The sequence below is a fragment of the Solenopsis invicta genome, chromosome 5 (assembly GCF_016802725.1).
Source record: "Solenopsis invicta isolate M01_SB chromosome 5, UNIL_Sinv_3.0, whole genome shotgun sequence".
NCBI classification, from domain to species: domain Eukaryota; kingdom Metazoa; phylum Arthropoda; class Insecta; order Hymenoptera; family Formicidae; genus Solenopsis; species Solenopsis invicta.
Window position 1 is genome coordinate 13119747 of NC_052668.1, and position 19960 is coordinate 13139706.

General features: G+C 34.8%; 1 protein-coding gene across 1 annotated transcript; it reads right to left on the reverse strand.

Annotated features, from left to right (window-relative positions):
* Window positions 1-12408: 12408 nt before the first annotated feature.
* Window positions 12409-17043, reverse strand: LOC105200043. The gene is made up of 4 exons (XM_039449245.1): window positions 15707-17043; window positions 15068-15643; window positions 13734-13965; window positions 12409-13375 (listed from the first exon to the last, which is right to left on the reverse strand). Exons 1-4 carry the CDS (start codon window positions 16948-16950, stop codon window positions 12956-12958), a joined length of 2472 nt encoding a protein of 823 aa, XP_039305179.1. The 5' UTR covers window positions 16951-17043; the 3' UTR covers window positions 12409-12955.
* Window positions 17044-19960: the final 2917 nt, after the last annotated feature.

A 19960-nucleotide genomic window follows, 5' to 3' on the forward strand; every position in this document is an offset into this window, starting at 1 on the left:
AAAAATTGAAAATTTTTTTGTAAAACAAAAAAGTTTACGTACATAAAATTTTTCCAAAATTTAAACTATAAGACTCGAGAAATCATATTGTACAACATAGAAAACATTGAAAATATGCATAAAAAATTATTTTACTTAACAATTTACGTTACTGAATGTTACATCAAAAGTACACATTTCAAGAGAAATTGTTCAGAATAGAGCAAGCTTGTTTCTGTTATTTTTAACGACAGTTCTGTTATTGTTATAATATAGTTGCGTAGCTTTTATATCTGCGCAACGACATTATAGTGATACCTAATGAAACCACCGTTAAGAGTTACGCCTGCTGAACATACATTTTTTATTTGTTTATTACATTAATAAAGAAACTAACAATTTCATAACTAACTGAAAACTGACCAATGCTTTGTTGTAATCCTACAAAAATCATTTTAAGAAGGAATTTAATAATTTTGTTTCGTAATTAACTTATATATATAATTTTAGTTTAGGCATTCTAGAAAATACTTTTCCATTAAATCAATTCTTAATTCAATCTTACCTTTTCATTATTCTGTTTTATTCTGATTCTGCTGACTCAGTGCCCTTATCGAATCAACCCAGAACCAAAGCATAGGAACGATTGGTGCAGCTTCAGGCTCAGCATTAGCTTCAGCATTAGCTTCAGCGATAACTCCAGTAGGGATGATAATTCCCAAGACCAAAGTCACTCCGAGTACAAACAGAAATGTCTTCATATTTGCGATTATTAACGCAACGATTGCAAGCAAACGATATATTAGATCCGGATCGGATTCTAGTCAGAACTACAACTGTGGATTGAAGAAATTGTATGGAGTATATATACCCCTGTGTGAAAGAGAATCACCAAATAAATATCAGAACAGTAACAACCAATAGCACGACGCATCCTAAAGTAGTGAGTGGCCCGAAAGAATAAATCTAGAATTTCTAGGAAAGATAAACGTAGGACAAGGGGATCGGTATATAGAACGGAATCCATTTAGATAGGAACAAGTTTTTAAACCCGTTTTTCTGATGATGTAATATTGAAATTGAGCAATATTCTTAAACTTCTAAGAACCCTTCTTATTCCTCCCTAACAATCTAGTATCTAATCGTTTGCATACCAATTCTTATTTTGTTTTTATCTTTTTAATGACTTTATATTTTTTGTTTAAAAAAATTACTCAATTAATATTAGAAATAATATATCATGCTATTAATTGTATTTTAACAAAATTCAAAAAATATATGTTAAATCAAATATACAATAATTTTATATTTAACATATTAATACAGTCTTTTATTTTAAAATCAGCCTTAATAAAAATATGCTTATGCTTATATTTATATGACACTGTATAGCATAATTTAAATGTATATATCACCGTCAAAATCATTAAAATTTTATTAAAATTAACATATTTTGTTGAAAAGCTTAGAAATACAAATGATTCATGAAAAAACAAACAAACGATTTATGAAATGCAATTTTATATGAAGTTATAAATATTTTTTCAGAGAAAGCATTTATTTTCAGAATTTCTAATATTTTATTTCTTGATCTGCTATTTTAAATCACACTAAAGGAAATTAGATCTGGAAATTAGATCTGGATGTAATAATATTGTTTGCTTGCGGTCGTTACATTAATAATCATAAATATAAAAATACTTTTGTTTGTACCTGAAGTAATTTTGGCGCTGCAAATTATCTCTATTAGAGTTATTGCTGAAAATGCAGCTAAAGTTTGATCATGAAACTAAATTCTTCACGTCGCTTCTTCAATTCAGTGAAAAGATAAAGAATGCATGCGATAGATGCATGTGTGTGTTTGTGTGTGGGGAGGGGGGTGCACAAAACAATGCAGGATAAGGAATAGAAAGTTGGGATATTTTCTAAAATAAAAAATCTGAATTAAAACAATATATGAGTTAACAGTTAATTAAACAAAATTATTATTTCTTTATTAGAATAATTTTTGTCAGATGAAAAAAACATTGATCAATCTTTATACATTTCAACCATTTTTATCAAAATTTGTATTAATAACTTTTGCGAATGTGAATATATTATTACGTTAGAAATATTCATCTCGTCCTGTACTTCCAACAGAAATCCAACATTAAATAAAATAAATTGTCATTGTTTTCGAATACACTGAATATTTATTACATTATGTAATTTTCCGTGTTCTGTTTTAAATTGTATCGTATCTTTTTTGGTTGATTATATGAATGAAATAATAATGATTAATAAATTTTTTAATTATAAAAATACAATTAAATAACGGAGATGTTCAGAAAACAATATAGTTTTGACAAAATTTAAATTTAATATGACTTTAAAAGAAAATAAAGGATCAGATAATCTAGAATTCTCTTTTTTCTTAATAATTCTTGTCTTTGGTATAATTTGCCTTTATATTAATTAATAAATTTATTTATTTATTTAATGTTTCCCTTAGGATTACATAATAATTTCATACATATACAGAGACTTTACCAATTAAACTTATAACACTGTATGACAAATTTAAACATTGTCTTAGGCCACAAATTAGACGATTCTTATAAATTTTTTGTCACTGAATCCACAATCAAAATTGCTGCATCACATCACATATTTAAGAAAATTTAACTTAAAGTTGTCAAAAATTTTATTACACACACGCGCGCGCGCGCGCACGCACAATAATGCATCACGAAAAATCTCGTTTTTTTTTTGCGATTTAGATAATTTCTTTTTTGCACAAATTACCTTTCTAAAGCAACGTGCGTTTACATCGTTGAAATCGTTAAACAATCATAAATATTTATCTTAAGTTTTTCTCTTTACATGTTGAAATTAAATCAGCATACTTACAATGTATCATATAAAGATATAAAAAAAATATACAGAACCCGCGATTTGAAAAATTATTTTCCAGCTGACACCGTTTTTCTAAATTTTATGCGAATCAGGGAATTTTCCCTAGAATATTTCGATATAAGCGCGAACAAATTTATGACTTACCGATAGCGAACGCGAGATAGATGTCTCGCGGCTTTCGCAGACTTATGGAGCCATTCTGATTGCGAACGTTATCGTTTTGTACATCAGAGAACGAGCAATTTCGAGATCGTATATTTTTATATTCTCAACAACGAACGTCGGTGAAGTAACTTTCCGGTGCGTCATTACGATAAGCTGGAATGCTCGATGCATCTCTAACATGTTTCGTTATTGCAACACGAAGGGCTGCAACGGCATCGCAGTCTGCCAGGGCGAAAAGTTCGTGGCTTTTTGAGCAGCGACACGAAATGACACGGAAACATTTTTCAAGCGGAAAGTTCTATCGTCACGCTGGCTATTTTGAATAATTTCACACGCAAATTGTATTTCGTAACTTTTTACGAGATGATGCTCACAACTTTCCCCACCGATATCATGTGCGAAATAGATCGCGGCAATGACGTATTCGTATTCATGTGTTTTGATGAGAAATTTTATTTTTTATTAAACACACACACATACACAAAGATTGATAACCGCACAATCCATGAACGAATTTATATGTAAGAACGATAACTTTATTTTCTCTATCTTTTCTTCGTATTTCTTTTCCCCGTATACATAGAAATTAAAGATGTTTTAGCTATACGAGCTAAAAGTTATCAAAATTTAAATATTGAAAACTTCTGTAGATTTAATCTTTCTTTTTATAATCAACAACAAACAATTTTTGTCGCCAATGCCTGAAACTAGCTGCAAGGAAGAAAACAGTGACAATTTTGATTTATAATTTTTGCAGCAAAAATTACTACATTTTGCTATAATTTTAAATAAATAACTTTTAAACGACTAAATAGATCAAAATAAATTTTTGCACAAATATTCATTGGAATTTTATTAGTATATGTAAAGATTCTGATTCAATTAGCAATGCTACTTTCTCATTAAATTTGCAAAATGCGATTTTACATAAGAATCAAGTTCTAAAGAATAACGTTACAGCGGTAAAAAGTTCATTACACAAAATAATAACCTTCATTTTTACGTCTCTCTTTTATACACATGTACACTCGCGCGTTCCTATTTCAACTTGACAAATTGTTTCTCGACCTTTTGTCTTTCGGTGAACGTACGTGCGCAAGTTAATTAGCCCGTAGAGACATTCGCCGCGGGACAAACGCTAGCACGATGCACTTTCTTGCATCCTCCTCTGTCGTCCGCCCCGGCGGCGGCGCTCACCCGCTCACCTGTTTCTCCTCGCATGCTATTGGATTAATTCGCGCGCCCGGCTTTGTATCTCCCCGACATCAGAAGTACGACAACATAGCCCGGGGCAGAGCGCAAACTTTTATTGAACCGAGCGGAACGTACGGGCCGGCAGCGTTCGCTATCGATCTACCTCGCGTATACGTCTCGCGTGTATCATCGCGTTCGGCGCGGCATCGTATCTCTGCGCAGAGAACGCATTATTAAATCCCGGCCCTTTGTTTCGCAGCCACCATCGCTGCCGCCGCCGCAGCCGCATCGCCGCGCTTACGTTTCTCTGATCGCGCCCGCGGAAAGCTTCGCGCTCGGCGCGACCGGAATAAAATTTTTTGCTTTAAAACGTTATCTACCCGGCGGCGGCGGCGGCGGTGGCGGCAGATACCTGTGCTCAGCCGATTACAAAGGAATCAACAGCGAACAATTGGATTTCTCTGACCGAGCTGCGCCGCATTCCCGAGGGCGAAGTTCACGGGCGCATCCAGAAATTCGATTGCCGCATGAAGGAGCAACGCAGGCGGAGGGGAGGACTGCGTGCTGCGGCTTTTACCACGGCACATTGTTCGACAACATTCTACGCAATTGTGTGTCGCGGCGCTCGATAGTTTATAAGTAACGTTAGAGAGACACAATTTTCCCTTGAGATTTACGAAAGTTGTTTCGCGTTTTTACCAAATTCATAAATTCACGCCAGTCTCGGACACATCAGATTGAATAAAAGGGGCGAAGGGATACACGGAAGGAACAATTTTATTGCGGCATCTAAAAATTTAGCTAGATACAGATCAGAAAATAATTTTGTGTCGAGCGATCAAAATAATTCTGACGTCCAAGCATTCGATACAATTTTTTAAATAGTTCAACGTAATTATTGTCTGATCCGTATTTCGGCAAAATTGTTCTTTCCGTGTAGAATTTAATATTTAAATCAATAATAAAAATTAATTATGTATTTAATTATTTTACTTGGAAATTTATCAAATATTTATATGTATAAAGACGAAAATTTTCGCCGAGCTTTATCGTGCTCACATTTGGAGAGGAGATATTGGATGAAGCCTTATCCGCGTTCAGAATTATTTGCTTGTCACAAAGTCTGACTCAAAATTACGTTAGCTGCGACAACTTGCGTCGTATCGCTGCCGGCATTGCGAAATACTAATTACAACGCGTTTTGTAATAAAGTTGTAGAAGAGCGGTACGGCACACGGCGTCGGCCTCTCTTCGTAACAATTGATTTGGAGCTTTTCGTCTTTATAATAATCGATATCACGCCCGCCGACGATCAGCAGCCGAACGGAAGCGCGATCTCGATCTCGATTTTTGCTCAGCCTCCAGGGACAAATAATCTCCCAGCTGAACATTAAAAGCCAACGGCAGCGTGTTGCGACGATCAGCGATGGACCCCGCGGCACACGAATAGCTCCCTGGTGGCCCCGTTAGAACTGTATTCATTTCCCAGGAAGTGAGATTGCGCGAAACCCCCACGGGCGAGCGAGCATTCGACCCCGCGCGTAATTTCGTCATTTGGGGTAGACCTTACGAAATTGCACTTTTTCCTCCACGCGGTTGAGTTCATTCGACGTGATGAAGCGCGGTTACATTCATTTGACGTGATGAAGTTCGCGTTTCTAGGAATACGAGGGGAATTTAGTCAGACGAGTAATATCGCGTCCGAAATTTGTTATTGCACGATTCTTAAAAAAAAAAGGAGGATATTAGAAACATACAGGAAAGGAAAGTTTTGTTGAACTATTTAAAGACTAATTTTGCTGGATTAGCAAAACAAGTATTAGCAAAACAAGTATATAAGACTAATCAAGCTAATTGCTAGAATGTCAAAACTTTTTGCAGCATTGCTCTCATCATGCTTGAGCGTCCAACATAATTTTTTAATGAACCAACAACATTATTATGCAATATTTTTAAATTTGTAGCTAAAGTATATATGTAATAAATTATATTTTCAAATCTCTAGCTAAATTTTTTAATATTTCAGCAAATCGGTCTTTCTAATGAATGGAGATTTCTTTGAAAATATTGACAGCCATCTTTTTATTTATGTCTTAAAGATCAGCTCTTTATTGTCATTAAAATTGGGGAGATCACACATGTCTCTTTATTAGATTTTTAATTTCGCTAAAGCTTCATCCCTTTAATAGCAAATATTTTCTTTGTATCACTGTATATGTCGATACACATATCATGTCCAGGTTTTCCGTGTGAGGCTAATAATGTCTCGAATACATCTTCCAGGAAAGGTAAATATCGCCTTTCGTTTCGCATCTAGCGTGCCCGCGAGCGAAAGGCGGCGTAATTTTGGTAATTGCCACAGTTCATTACACACGCGTACACAAAGGGGCCGACACACGCGGACACAACGATCGTGTACTCTGTACACAATTTTTCCTCGGTATTGGTTCACTTGGCTCTTCGCATTGGGCGTGGCGTTCCAAGTGCATCTGCAGCACGCGAATGCGTCCCTCGAGGGCCCATTAAAGCATTGCGTTGTCCGATGCTGCAGTGACGCTTAAAGTGCACCTTGCGTATATGCACTTTTTTATTTTAGAATTTCGATCGTTATCTGTGTGGCAGCTTGGATATTGCTTTCGGCCCGAGATATTCTTTAAATATTCTTTATTTATCATCAAGCCATCACGCGAAATTATTCTAGATAGCGATGAAAACTTGACGTCTACACTGAGGAAAAAAAATGAAATATTCAAAAGCAAATGTTACTTGTAACAGTTTCTCTTTGATATTTACTCAAAAATTTATATATTTAATAAATCTTTAATTAAAAAAATAGTTATTTAATAAAAAAATTGACTGTGATGAGGGATTATATATTTCTGTGAAATATGTCTCATTTTTCTTGTTAAATGGTTTATTCGAATAAAATTTTATTTTGCTGTATTTAAAAATTTATTTCAGTGAAATGGATATTATACTCTACAAATAAAGTATCTTTTTCTCAGTGTCTTTTTATGAATACATGCCCTTTTTGTGTTGTGTGTGTAAATCGGACACGAAAGAGGTATAAATCCGACCGGGCAACCTCTACGCTATACTTCTTGGATAATGCTAACGCCAAAAGGTATTGTAACTTTAAAACGTCATAACTCAAAAAGTACTGATTGAAAAAGGGCTTCATTATAGTGTTTTGAAGGGCTAAGTTACAAGAATATGCAATGAAAAAATGAGAGGTTTCATTTAAAATAGCATCAGTCACATTGACTCAAAGCCAAGTCCATATTTGCATCATATGTCCCCTTTAATATCCTGCAACTTTTGTTTAAAACATTTTTTCATATCTAAGGCCGGTATTCATAGTCGATTCTTATTTCAAGATCGTCTTAAGTAACGTCTTAAGATGCTAATACGGCTCTCTGATTGGTTGATGGCATCTTAAGATGATCTTAAATACAAGACTCGACTATGAATATCGGCTTAAAACTGTTTCCGAGATACAGGGCCTCGGTCAGACTTTAGAGACACCCTGTATATATTATATGTACATGTATATACACATTTAGTTGCGCTTCGACAACTTTCTTTGAAGTCAAAGCGCACAGCTCTCTTTCCTTCACTTCTCCTAAATTCCAGGATTTAGTCACAGACTAAAGGCGAGAGAATTTCATTTACGTCGTTCCGATCCGCTGCATATTTGAACGATGTAAGATTTTCGAGGAACGAGCCAATCGAGTATCTGCGTTCCGTGCAGATGCACCTTGGAAGAAAAAAGAAGAGAATCGATACCGGCCGTCGTCTCGTGCAAAATCCTTAAAGGGTTCGGGCGATCGCGACGACGACGAGGGCCCGCTTTCTCCGGAGCCCCTCGACTCCCTTTGATGTCGCTGGACGGAGTCGAAGATTTTGAGATTCCGACCGTGGTACCAGAAAGAGCGAGAATTTCACTTACGTCGTCGATCTTGGCTTATCCGGGGCCGCGTAAAATTTTCGGGGGAAACGGACGCATATGCTGCCAGCCGCATATTCGAGAGCCCAGGTGCACCATCGCCATCGGGGACGATCGGCGGCGGCGGCGGCGACGGTGTGCTGCGCGCGCGAGGAAACCCCGGGCATTACCTTCCTATACCCAGCCCTCACGTGCCGTCCCTTTTTCTTCGTTCCGCCGGCATATCGGGCACGATTTTTCAAAGCGACTCACGTCCTCTCAATGTGTGATATGCCTTTCAAGCGACACGAAGCCGAGAGAGACACGCGAGTACGCTGCATGCGCGTATCTACGTTCAGCCGGTGCCATATATTAATGCATACACGAGGTATCCTAGCAGAGAGAATGAGGAAGAGGAAAAGGAAAAGAAAAAGAGCAAAAAGGATCTGCAAAAACTCACTTTTTACTTGTGAATTTTCTAAAAATATGGAGACGACCTTTCCTTAGTAAAGATGTCACACACAAGGAACGCGATTGAAGATAGAATTTTTTCGGAGACACCGAGATTTAGAAGCGCAAACAGGATAAAATCATATCCTGCATTCAGTTTTATCGGATTTTAAAATTACGCGAGCATTTTTGATATTAGAAAATCACACAAATAAAAATAAATGGTTTTTAAAATTTAAGGAAAGAGAACGTGTATTGAAGCACGTTTTCGTATGACGCGACGTCAGGAATCATCTTACCAAATATTGCGTCTAAACAAATATTGTTCGTACTATTATTTAAATCATGCAACTGAAACAGCATTACGATCTGAGTCATACTGCATTGTACAGATCGAAAGTTTTTTCTTCGGCATGTCCTTTTGTCAAGATCATCGTTCGTACTATACTTTTGAAAATTGTTCGATAATTTTCGATTCGTATAAAAATATTGAGAAAAATCCAGAGAAATCGTGTACAAGATTTATATGAGAAAGTTTTCTGCCATCGCCGTTACTACACGTTAGCCACACTTGGTTTCTTTTACACGACTTTTGTTTTACTTGGAATTAGCATCGCGTGACTCGGTCTACTTGTACTTTCTTGTATCCAATCTAATGGGATACGAGATGTAAGTGCGATCACATTTCTTCGCGATAACGAACGGAACTCGTATAATAATTCTGTATAAGTTATTTAACTGCCGCCACAGCGGTTTTAATATAAATGCAAACGATTGCGATTTCTTGCGCCGGAAAAACTCGCGGCGATACGAAAGGCTTCGTCATACACTCGCGCGATAATCGCGCGCGACTTTTTTTCGGCGCAGCCGCAACAACGGTCAACGAACGGTGATAAATCCATTCTCGCGGCTGTGCACGCGAATGCACACATAGACGCGCGTTGCAATGCGCCAAAGGAGACTCGTACATACATCAAAGTCTTTTGATTTTCCGCGGCTGCCGAATTGCTCCGCGAAATCTGAATTTTTATACGAAGGCAAAAGTGAAAGAGGGTAAAATCACCCTGTCAAAGGCAAGCATATTCGCTCTAGCGGGACCGGAGTGATTTATATTGAAATAACACCGTCAGGTAAACGAACAGATTGACGGATAAGCCGGCGCGCGAATGTGCGCACATGCGTGTATTTTGGCGTATGTGCGTGTATACCTATTTCGTTGTCGGGAGATGTGTACGAAAGCTATATTCTCTCGTAAGAGTGGCTCGGTAATGTTCAAGCTTGCTGAAATAACTTCAGGATTGCCTTGAGAGGATCATTTTTATTTGAAAGTTGGATGAAAATTTCATCGTCGTCGAGACGTCGGATCATCTTCTCGGAAGATGACCCGAGATCTTTATATAGTTTCTGGCATTGATAAGACGCAATCGAACCTACGCCGAAAAAGGATTTAGAACGGATGTAAAGTGACATATTTAGAGCTACGTTCGTCTGAACGAAGATCTGAAGGAACCTCGATTGAGTTATCAGTTTAGGGAAGATAAAATATGAATGAAGGATAACTCCGAGCTTTGTTCTCGTAAATAATTTTAAGGATGTTTTTTTTCTATACGATATGAGCTAAGTAAACGAAATTTAAAAACCGAAGGCTTCTTAGGTTTATTTCTGTTTTTTCTAATCAATAGTTTCGTTATCGTTGTAACATCGTTACATAACTTTTTACTACACACACATTTGCTATATCTTGTAACATCCAGAGAAAATTTCTTCAAGTAAAAAAAAAATGTTTGAATTAACGAAATTTGTGTATTGTTACACGGTTAAAGAAAAGTTTCTTTGATTTGAATACATTTTTGGTTGTTTTTTTATTAATATTTAAAAAATAGTTTGTGCAACGCACATCTTTTTTTTAAATAAAAAAATATATTTTTAAAACCAGAACAACTAAATTATTTCTTACATTTCTGTCAGTACTTTCTTTAAATTAACAAATTATTTGTTTAAATTAAAACAAATAACTTGAACAAATAATTTATTTACTTTAAAAAAGGTTTATAACGTCATTTCTTAAAATTAAATAAATTTTGATTTTTTTTTAAGATATTTTTACTTTGACTTAAAAAACCCGAATTAAAGTAACTATTTTATCAATTTAAATATAACTTTTCTCTAACTAAAGAATTACAAAATAAGCCTGCTGAAATCAGCTGCAAAAAAAACGAAAAGTTTGATTTATATATAACAGTTTTATATATAAAAGTTTGATTTATTATAACAGTTTTTGCAACGACTCTATTTTGCTGCAGTATATCTTTAATATATTTTAAATCGTTCAATATTTAATCAAAATGATTTAACTAAATACTTCTTTTATATCTAAACTATACTTTTTCAAAATTTAAACTAATTCTTCTCATTTTTTTCTCATCTACTTGAGCCACTTGAATCAACGCAAAAACGTTTTCCATAAAAAATCACGGATTTATTACAAACTAAAATCCTAACTACACAAAGAAAATGATTTCTTTGAATTTAAAAAATTTTATTATATCCAAATAAATTTATTTGGAATGGTCCAAACAAACTAATGTTTGAATCAATAAGTATTGATAAATATTAATAAGTCTAATAATAGTGTTACTTCCGTCAAATAATAGAGGCTTTTTTTAAACAACAACATTTTTATTTAAACAAATAATGTTTTCGTATAAGCATGTCGTTTCAATAAAACAACTTTTAGCAATTTTTAGTCAAATAAATAAGAACACTAAAACTGAAGAAATCTTTTTCTCTGTATAAAATTATAACTTTTGATTGTTTTAGTGAATCGACTCCAGATTTTCTCATAAATCTTCGAACCTCTGTAAGAACAATATCTCTAAAATTTTTGTTAAGTCCTTAAAGTTAAAAAAAAATAAGTACTAAACGTCCTTAAATAATTTTTAAAATAAGATTTAATTGAAAATTTTAATTAGAAAATAATTGGATATATTTCTCCTTTCTCTGTTCATTTATTTGCATGTTAGATAGCGTTTGTGTGCCTTATCGAAAAATAATTTTAACAAAATACGCGAAACTTGCTCTTTTACCTCTCAGTGTACTGCTTCCTCTTGGACGAATATGTAACGGCGAAACTAATTTTAAGACACGTTTCTTCGAATGTCGAAACTCTCCAGCTCTTGACTTGCGAATAATGGCATTCCTATTGCATGTAAATTTCCCTCTTGCAAGCGCGCAAGTACGTGGGGCGACGACGGCGGCGGTGGGGGAGGTGCACCATGCACACGGACATCGAATGCGGCGAACTGGCACGGCTGGCAGATACAACCTGGCTGTTAGTTTAGCTCAGTTTAATTTAGTTTAGTTTAGTTTAGTCAATAGTTCAGCCGTTATTGTACCCTGACGTGGCAGTGAGCGCCGAAGGACCACCCTCTTCATTTGCATACCGGGTGTGCCCGCGTAAATACTCGAGTCGGGAAAAGTCTGCTCTCGGCACATCAAAGGGACGCGGCGCGAATTAACCCGCGCGTTACCATCCCGCCCGCAAACAGAACCGGCGAAATATCGGCTTTGAAACGCGGCGTCATTGTTGCGCGTTAAACGCGCCGCTCGGAGAGAGAGGCGAGCGCGCCTTGGCGCGCGGTGATAAAGCGCGCCTATTGTCGCGCGTCCATTGGAAAGTTTCGCGAATCTCTTGACACGAAAGACAATTAACATTCCCCGATTAAATAGAGCGAGTTTAATGGAGACAGTCGCCTTTAGTATACATTACACTTGTAAATATTGGACACCTCCGCCTATTAAAATCTTACGCATTTTTATTAGCTTAATCGATAAAGTATAATACACAACGCGATAATATACAAGTGTCATTCAGCAATTTACTTGTTTCGGTGTTTACAAAGAATCGCATAGAAAATAGTCTGTTCTACATAGCTATGTATCTGTATGTATATATTCGTATGTATACATATATCTAATTTCATTTAGCAACAGAAGTTGTATACAAGGATCTTAAATACTGCGAGTTTTATACGTGATTCAAGGAACAATGCAGAGTTTCGTGACACATTGTTGCTTATTGAAAAGAAAGTGTGATTGCAAGTATTACATATGTCGCAATTGAATGAATCAATACTATCTATAACAGAAGAAAACTTTAAAGCTTTTCTTTGATCGATATTTTGCGGTAAAATTAATTAGTAACAATATGTACAAATAATAATTTTATTTTATACATTAATAATAATAATTCTGTTTGAACACAACATATAATTGATATATATATCAAGGCTTGTATTATAGATAATATTAGATCAATCCCAATTCGGCAGAAGATAAAAAGAATTACGAATTATGAAGTATTTTATTAAAAGCGTTATAGGATGTCTCTAAATCAAATATCAACTGTCTGACTTGAGTGTCCGAGAGTTCGTCCGAGGCGGACATATTATCAAGGGTCTGTAACCACTCTGAAACCTTCTCTTTACCATCAAAGTCACTAGGTAGGATGCTGAGGCGATTCATAGTATCCATGAGATCTCTCAGATCTGGGTGCAGTTGATCCATGGCTTTGATTTCCAATCGTAATTTATCCATAAGTGTGATAAACAGCGAAACAATGTCGGCGATGCATTTAGATGTGTTGCCCTTGTCATCTTTTATTGTAATTGGTCTGTCCTCCTTGATTCTCTCAAGGGCAGCTGGACAATCTAGGCGGAATGCTCTGGTAAAGGAGTCGATTGTTGGAAATTGATCACTCTGTACCTATAACAGGACAGGAAAATGGTTAGAATTTATATTTTTCATTAACACTCGATACACATTGCTTTTCTGTACCTTCTGCATATACAGTAAATTACTTCTTAGTTAATTTTCATTACTTTTATAAAATATTCTTCAATAACTCGTACATTTAACATTTTTAAAAAGTATATGTACAATTGTTTATTTTTAAAAATTATAAATGTTAGAAATAATTACAGTGTCGTCAGTTTTTCAAAGAAATTTACAGAGTAAAACTATCAAATCATATGATAGTTAAATATATTCAATAAGTATATTTCTGAATGTCATCATATACAAAGACACATTTAATTCTTTTTGCTTTTTGGTGAACACTCACTTGTTTAAACGCTGCTCTATATTGTACTAAAAGTTTGCTGCACGCTGCCGTGTATTCCTTTGGCGTAACACAATCTCTGATGTAAGCCTTCTCCAAATGCTGCAACGTATTTACCACGGCATACAGATCAGCCTGGTTGTCGTGCTTCTCTCTCTCCCGGGCATTTTTATAAAGCTTAACTTCCTCGTATAACTCGGGACGATCCTGAGTAATCGACATCGTTCTAGAAAGACTGTGAAAGAAAATTGATATCGCAACAATACTAAAAAGTTTCTTCGAGGTTAGGTACACGCGATAAGAAATAAAGCAATCGCGCCCATTGTTCATAGATTTCAGCTACTTTGATAAAGCAAGTGTGTCAATTTGCGAGACCAGTGGACTAATCTCGAACTTCATTAAATTAACTAGCTACTCGATATCATAACGTCGAATAGCTTGACACGGTAGCATGAAACAGTTTCAAGAAATAACTTTTTACATACCTTTATGCGGCAGATATCGTTAATTTCACGTCCTATTTGCAATAACGATTACTGTAGAATGTAATAAGAAATCAAGAACAATAAGAATGAAAACGATTGACAGACAAATAGTTAATCGCTGCACTGTGCAGCACTGCGCTGCACAACAGCAGTACGCTGACGTGCGCTGACGGATTGTACAACAGAATACAGAGCCACCTACTGTCCACAATAGCAATGTAAGACTGTGGGAAATGGCAGTGATCGACTTTATCTATTGTAAATTAATTTACAACTAAAAAATTGTAAATTTTTCAGTTTTAAAATTTACTTTATTAAATCCATTTTATAATTATAATTTAATTTATAGACCTTTTAAAAAGATCTTTATACTTTACAATTTATTTTATAAATACATAATTCCATTTTTTTTTTAACAAATATACTACTTTTTTCACAGTTAACATAAATGTCTCAAACTAAAAAATCGTTGTTGATATAAAAATATATTTAATTTATTAAATATAAGAAATATTGCAAATATATTAAACAATTTTTTTTCTAATTTAATACATTGTAAAAAATATTTTATGAATTTAATACGTTATAAAAAAATATCGACGTGTGACTTGTACATTTGATTAAAAAAATTGCACAATACACTTCTGTCACTGTAACGCTCTACAACAAAATGATCACACTTATGTATAGCTAATTAAAGTTATAGTCAATGGCACTTGATTTAAAAAACGTGTACAGAAAATTCTTTTGTTAGAAAATGTAAATCTACGAATAATGTGCAATTTTGTAAATATAAGGAAATGCAACACATATTACCTTAGATACACAAAACGGCCATAAATTAAATTAAATCAGAAATTAAATATCTGTTGCATCACGTCAGGTTTATCACTGCTAGGCTTTCTCGAACAAAACAGCAATTCCCTCTGTTCTTCTATACAAGGGCAATTAAACTCTTTGAGAATTCGTTTCTTGCGCTCACATGACTTCCTCACATTGCTAATATCAGGTACTTCGCGATCACTTATACTTATATACGTCGCTTCCAGGATCAAATCATCCTTATCCAAGATATTCCAGGGTGGATAAACATTTATCACAACTTTTGATATCATTTTCAATGTTCCGACTATATCACAGACTAGCATAATTGTTATATTTTTGTACAAGACTGTCTTTGGTTGAGCTTCAGCATTATGCGACTCCGCCTGTTCGATCTCTATGTCGTTTTGCAGGAGATTGTAGCGATCTTCGATTAGGACGCCTTCCAGAAATTGATTGCCGAATTGCTTGATAGAATCGCATACAAGTACACTGATGTATCGCACTGACGTAGCGTCATGTTCCTTACTCATTTGATGACGCCATATACGAATGCCGGACACTTGCGCGTTGACCAAGGACTGCAGTCTCGCAGCCATGCTGCCTCTGAAACAATAAATGCAACGTCAGAAATGTCATTTACAGAATTATACGTCATTGACTACCTACTTTTTGGGTTTGTGGCGTTTCTTTCCAGAGTCCAAGAGACGTGCATACGTATTCTTGTCCGGAGATTTCTTCGACGGAGTCGTTATTGTGCTAATAATGGCAGTTTGGGTCGACTTACACGTCTTCTGGGTGGTTTTATTTAAAGATGGCATCTCGGAGATTCTTTCGGACAGACGTGTACTTTGATCTTGCATCAATTCTGCTTCTGAGCAATAAGTTTCATTACTAAATTGCAAAGGTGTAAATGGTTGTCCCGAAGGAATTGAATGTCTATCCACTGCTGAAAACTTGGATCTTTTTGCAGTTTCCTGTGTGTCATCATCCTCTATGAAATAACTTAGATTGTCGCTACTGCCAGATATATTTGTAAGTTTATTGCATTCTTCATCTGTGCTATCATTGCTGGTGCCAGCTTCTATCTGCGAATCATTTTTATCAGTTTTATTACTTGAGCTGTCAGCAAAGCTCAATTTCTCTGACAGCGTCGAAGATGTCTCTATACATCTCTGGTATTTCTCTGGACTTGCTCTTGTTTCAGCCAAGGAGACAAACCCTTTATCCAAATTTCTCTCCAACTTATCTTGATCCACAGGTGTCTTTCTCAGATTATTGAGATTACCAGCGGGTTGCCTTATCGACTGTACATCTGTCTTTGTGATTTTATGATCGTATAACTTTAAATGTTCTGGAGAAACACTAGCTTCTGATTTGTACTGCAGTTTTCTTCTCTTTCTCTTAAAAATACGAGTACCAAGGATAGGAGACACCTCGTTGACCGCCACCTTTTCTGTACTAGATGGTGTGTGCTGTATCCTCTTTTTACATTTACGCTGCGACTTAGATCGCGTCGTACAGCTTGCAGAGTGTCCTGCACTTCCCTGGTTAGCTACATTGTTTAGCCTCTTCGCTGTGGCGTTTCTATTTATACAGACCTTCCGTCTAGATCGTTTCCTACCGCTACCGAGTATTGGCGATTCCTGGGAAGCCGTAGTCGCCGATGGCCCTAGAACCGGGGACGAATCACGTTTGTCGTTTTCGTGAGCCTCGAGCCATTTACGTACGTAATCCTCCTTCTCGGTGTACGGTATGTGAGCGACTTTCTCGTCGAACACGAGGACGCGATTTGGCACGCGGCACTGCTCGACGGCATCGAGCTCGAGGATCGATTGCCCGAAATTCAAGGACCTCACGTGCCTCGGTTTAACGTCACACAGCAATGCACTCCCGCGAGAGCAGTCCGACATCGCGAACAAATAGTCCGATTATTTATGTAACCTGCATACATCGCAGCGTCAGAATCATGTGTGCGTTGAACGCCGCCATGTCACTTTGTTGCCGTAGCGACCAGTCTGCATCTCGCAGCCATGCGCCACTTGCGCCCTGCTCCAACGTCAAAACACTCGAAAAAACTGGAGCAGGAAGTGGCGAGTGAATCAATTAATCGCGACCGACTGTTTTCCTTGACTCGAGAGCATTTAATCAATTCAAATTTTCTCATTATTCATTAAAATTTTTAAACTTTTGAAAGTTAAATGTAAAAATATAATGTCCTTTTTGCTTGAGTTTTTTTTGTATAGTTTATGTCTAAATTTAAATGTAATTTTTAACATTTATAAGTGATTTTTTTTTTATATTTAAAATCATCTTAAGGATGTTTTGGCTGTACAATACGAATTAAAAGTTATTAAAATTTGAAAACTGAAGACTTATTATTTTTCCTAATTAATGACAAAAAAAATTATAAATTAAATTTTGATCATGAATGCCCAAATTTTGACCCTGAAACCAGTAGTAAAGAAGAAAAAAATTTGATTTATGAGGTCCGGTCTACAATAGGTGTAGTAAGCTGTAAGAAATTGACCAATCATAGTTGAATGTGAGAAGAATAATTGACTATGGTTAGCCAATTTCTTACGATTTAAGGCTTATTACTACACCTATTGTAGACCGGGACTAATGGTTTTATGGCAGCAAAAATGATTGTTTTGCTACAATATACTCTCTTTAAATTATTCAGTATTTAGTCAAATATTTCTTTTATATCTAAACTATACTTTAAAAAATTTTGTAAACTACACTATTAAAAAAATGTCAGGAAATTTAATGTATTTTTAAGTTACGCAAGTACATTAAATTTAATATATCTACTATTGAAAGATATATATGAATAAAATTTCATACACTTTTGATAACATTAATTTTTTTAAATATATCTGCTTGAAATTTGCTTTACATTAAATTTTGCTATGTATCTTTTATAATATAATTTCTATAATTTTTTTAAATCTATTTTAGCCACTTGAATCGATACGAGCACTAGTTTTTTCTATAAAATCACTGATAAATTCATTGTAAATTAAAAACTGATAACTTTTAAGTATTTCAGTGAGTCGACTCTGGATTTTTTATAAATCTTTAAACATATGTGAAAACAATTAATAAAATTTCTGTCAAATTCCTATATTAAAAATAGGTTTTGAACATCCTTAAAGTCGACATATATCCTATACGGTTAAATCTGTTTTTTATGAATTATATATTACTACATTAATGAAGATATGCCATCCCATTAAAAAATATTGATGATTTAAAAATCGCAAAATAAAAAGCATGAAAAATTGCTGCTTATCATAATATTTGTCCCTTTGAAACAAACAACTTTTTCCTTTGGTATTTTATGTCATTAAATATAATAGAGATAATTTAAATAATCGAGTTACAGAAAATATTCTATATGTATATAAAAAGATTGACAATATGTATCTCTTTATAAGTTATTGTTACATATGTTATAATAGTTTCTCATTTTCCAATAGCATAAAATTTGATTAGAAACGAGATATGTTATGAATGATTATGAAAGATAAAGAAAACATATGTCAATCTAATTAAAAAAAAATTTTTTTAATGCCTTAAAGTTTACTTATCATTTAAAACTATAAATTCTGTAATCTTTTAAAGAATTGCCGAGGGCCCGAGTTACACCGAGAGAAAAAATTGTTTCAATAAAGAAAACACTTTTTTTTTAAATTATACATTTTAATACAAGCATTTGTTTGTTTAAGTAAAAATACTTGTAAGCAAAAATATTTACTTTTAAGTATTTATAAACAGACATTATCTTGAATATACAAGTTTATATTTTTACATTTTTTACATTTAAATAATGGTTTAACAAATAAGCTAATAATATTAAATTTAATTAAATTGTTTCCTTAGTTTAAAAAATCCAATTATCTTGAATATAAAAATAATCTGAGATAATTTCTAGAATTGCAAGAAAAAAAATTTTAATAAGAATTATTTTTTTATTTTATTCATATATAAATATTTCATTTAAGAAATTTTGAACCTGACTTAAGTAAATAAGCTATTAAAACTCACCGAGTAAATAATTTGTTTTATATTAAGATATTTTTAAATAACTTTCTTGTTTTAAGATATTTTTTCTTTCAGTGTCGAGAGAAAATTTCTCCGTAAGTTGAGTTATATAAATTAATCTAAAGGTGCGTATTCAATTTATCAATGCTACTTGTAAACATTAATTCTATATATTGCACATATATAATTGTTTTACGTTCTGTCCTTCGCCTTTCCGCTTCAATGGCGTGCTTAAATGTACAAATGCGAGATTTAGTGTGATAATATCCTGTGCTCCGCGGACCTGCCTCAACAGCATCCGCTATAGCCCTGATTTGAGCATGCGGATGTGATACTTTGACGACTATCTTACCCCGATACCAAGTGCTCTTATTCAAATGGAACGACAAGGTGTTCCTTCCGATCTCGTTCGACCATGATTGAACCCTCTCGCGCTATTTCGTAACATTACCTTTGATAAAGGTTTTCGGGCAGAAAGCATCTAGGAATCTATAAAATCTTTCTCTCGCATAGGTAAATGATACCAAGGAAAAAGAGAAGAGAGGCGGCTTGCTTTATTCTAAAGAAGATATTTCATAAAATTGAATTTTCAAATTCTCTCCTAAAATATCATTAATTTATTCAAGTAGTGAATTATTCAAATAATGCTTTGATATGCTTTTCCTTGAACTTAACTCTCTTCTCTCGTTTTATAAAAAGTGTGAATAGTACATTACTGCTAGATTTCTTCATGAAACCGTAGCTTCAAGCGGATTCCACCGTTTCTGGGAGACTAGACAACCAGGAAATCGGTAAGATAGAGAGAGGAGGGGACGGAGAGAGATCGCGAGAAAGGGTTTAAGCCGGTGTGGAAATCTAAATCGGCGAGAGAGC

What these genes read in the sequence shown, in the direction of transcription:
- LOC105200043 (XM_039449245.1), bottom strand. Translation starts at nt 16,950, where the DNA reads ATGTCGGACTGCTCTCGCGGGAGTGCATTGCTGTGTGACGTTAAACCG. An exon ending in CAACAGATATTTAATTTCTG is followed by an intron (nt 13,966 to 15,067) that starts ATTTAATTTAAT and finishes TTTCTTTCACAG; the next exon opens with TCTTTCTAGAACGATGTCGA. An exon ending in ATAGAGCAGCGTTTAAACAA is followed by an intron (nt 13,376 to 13,733) that starts GTGAGTGTTCAC and finishes GTCCTGTTATAG; the next exon opens with GTACAGAGTGATCAATTTCC.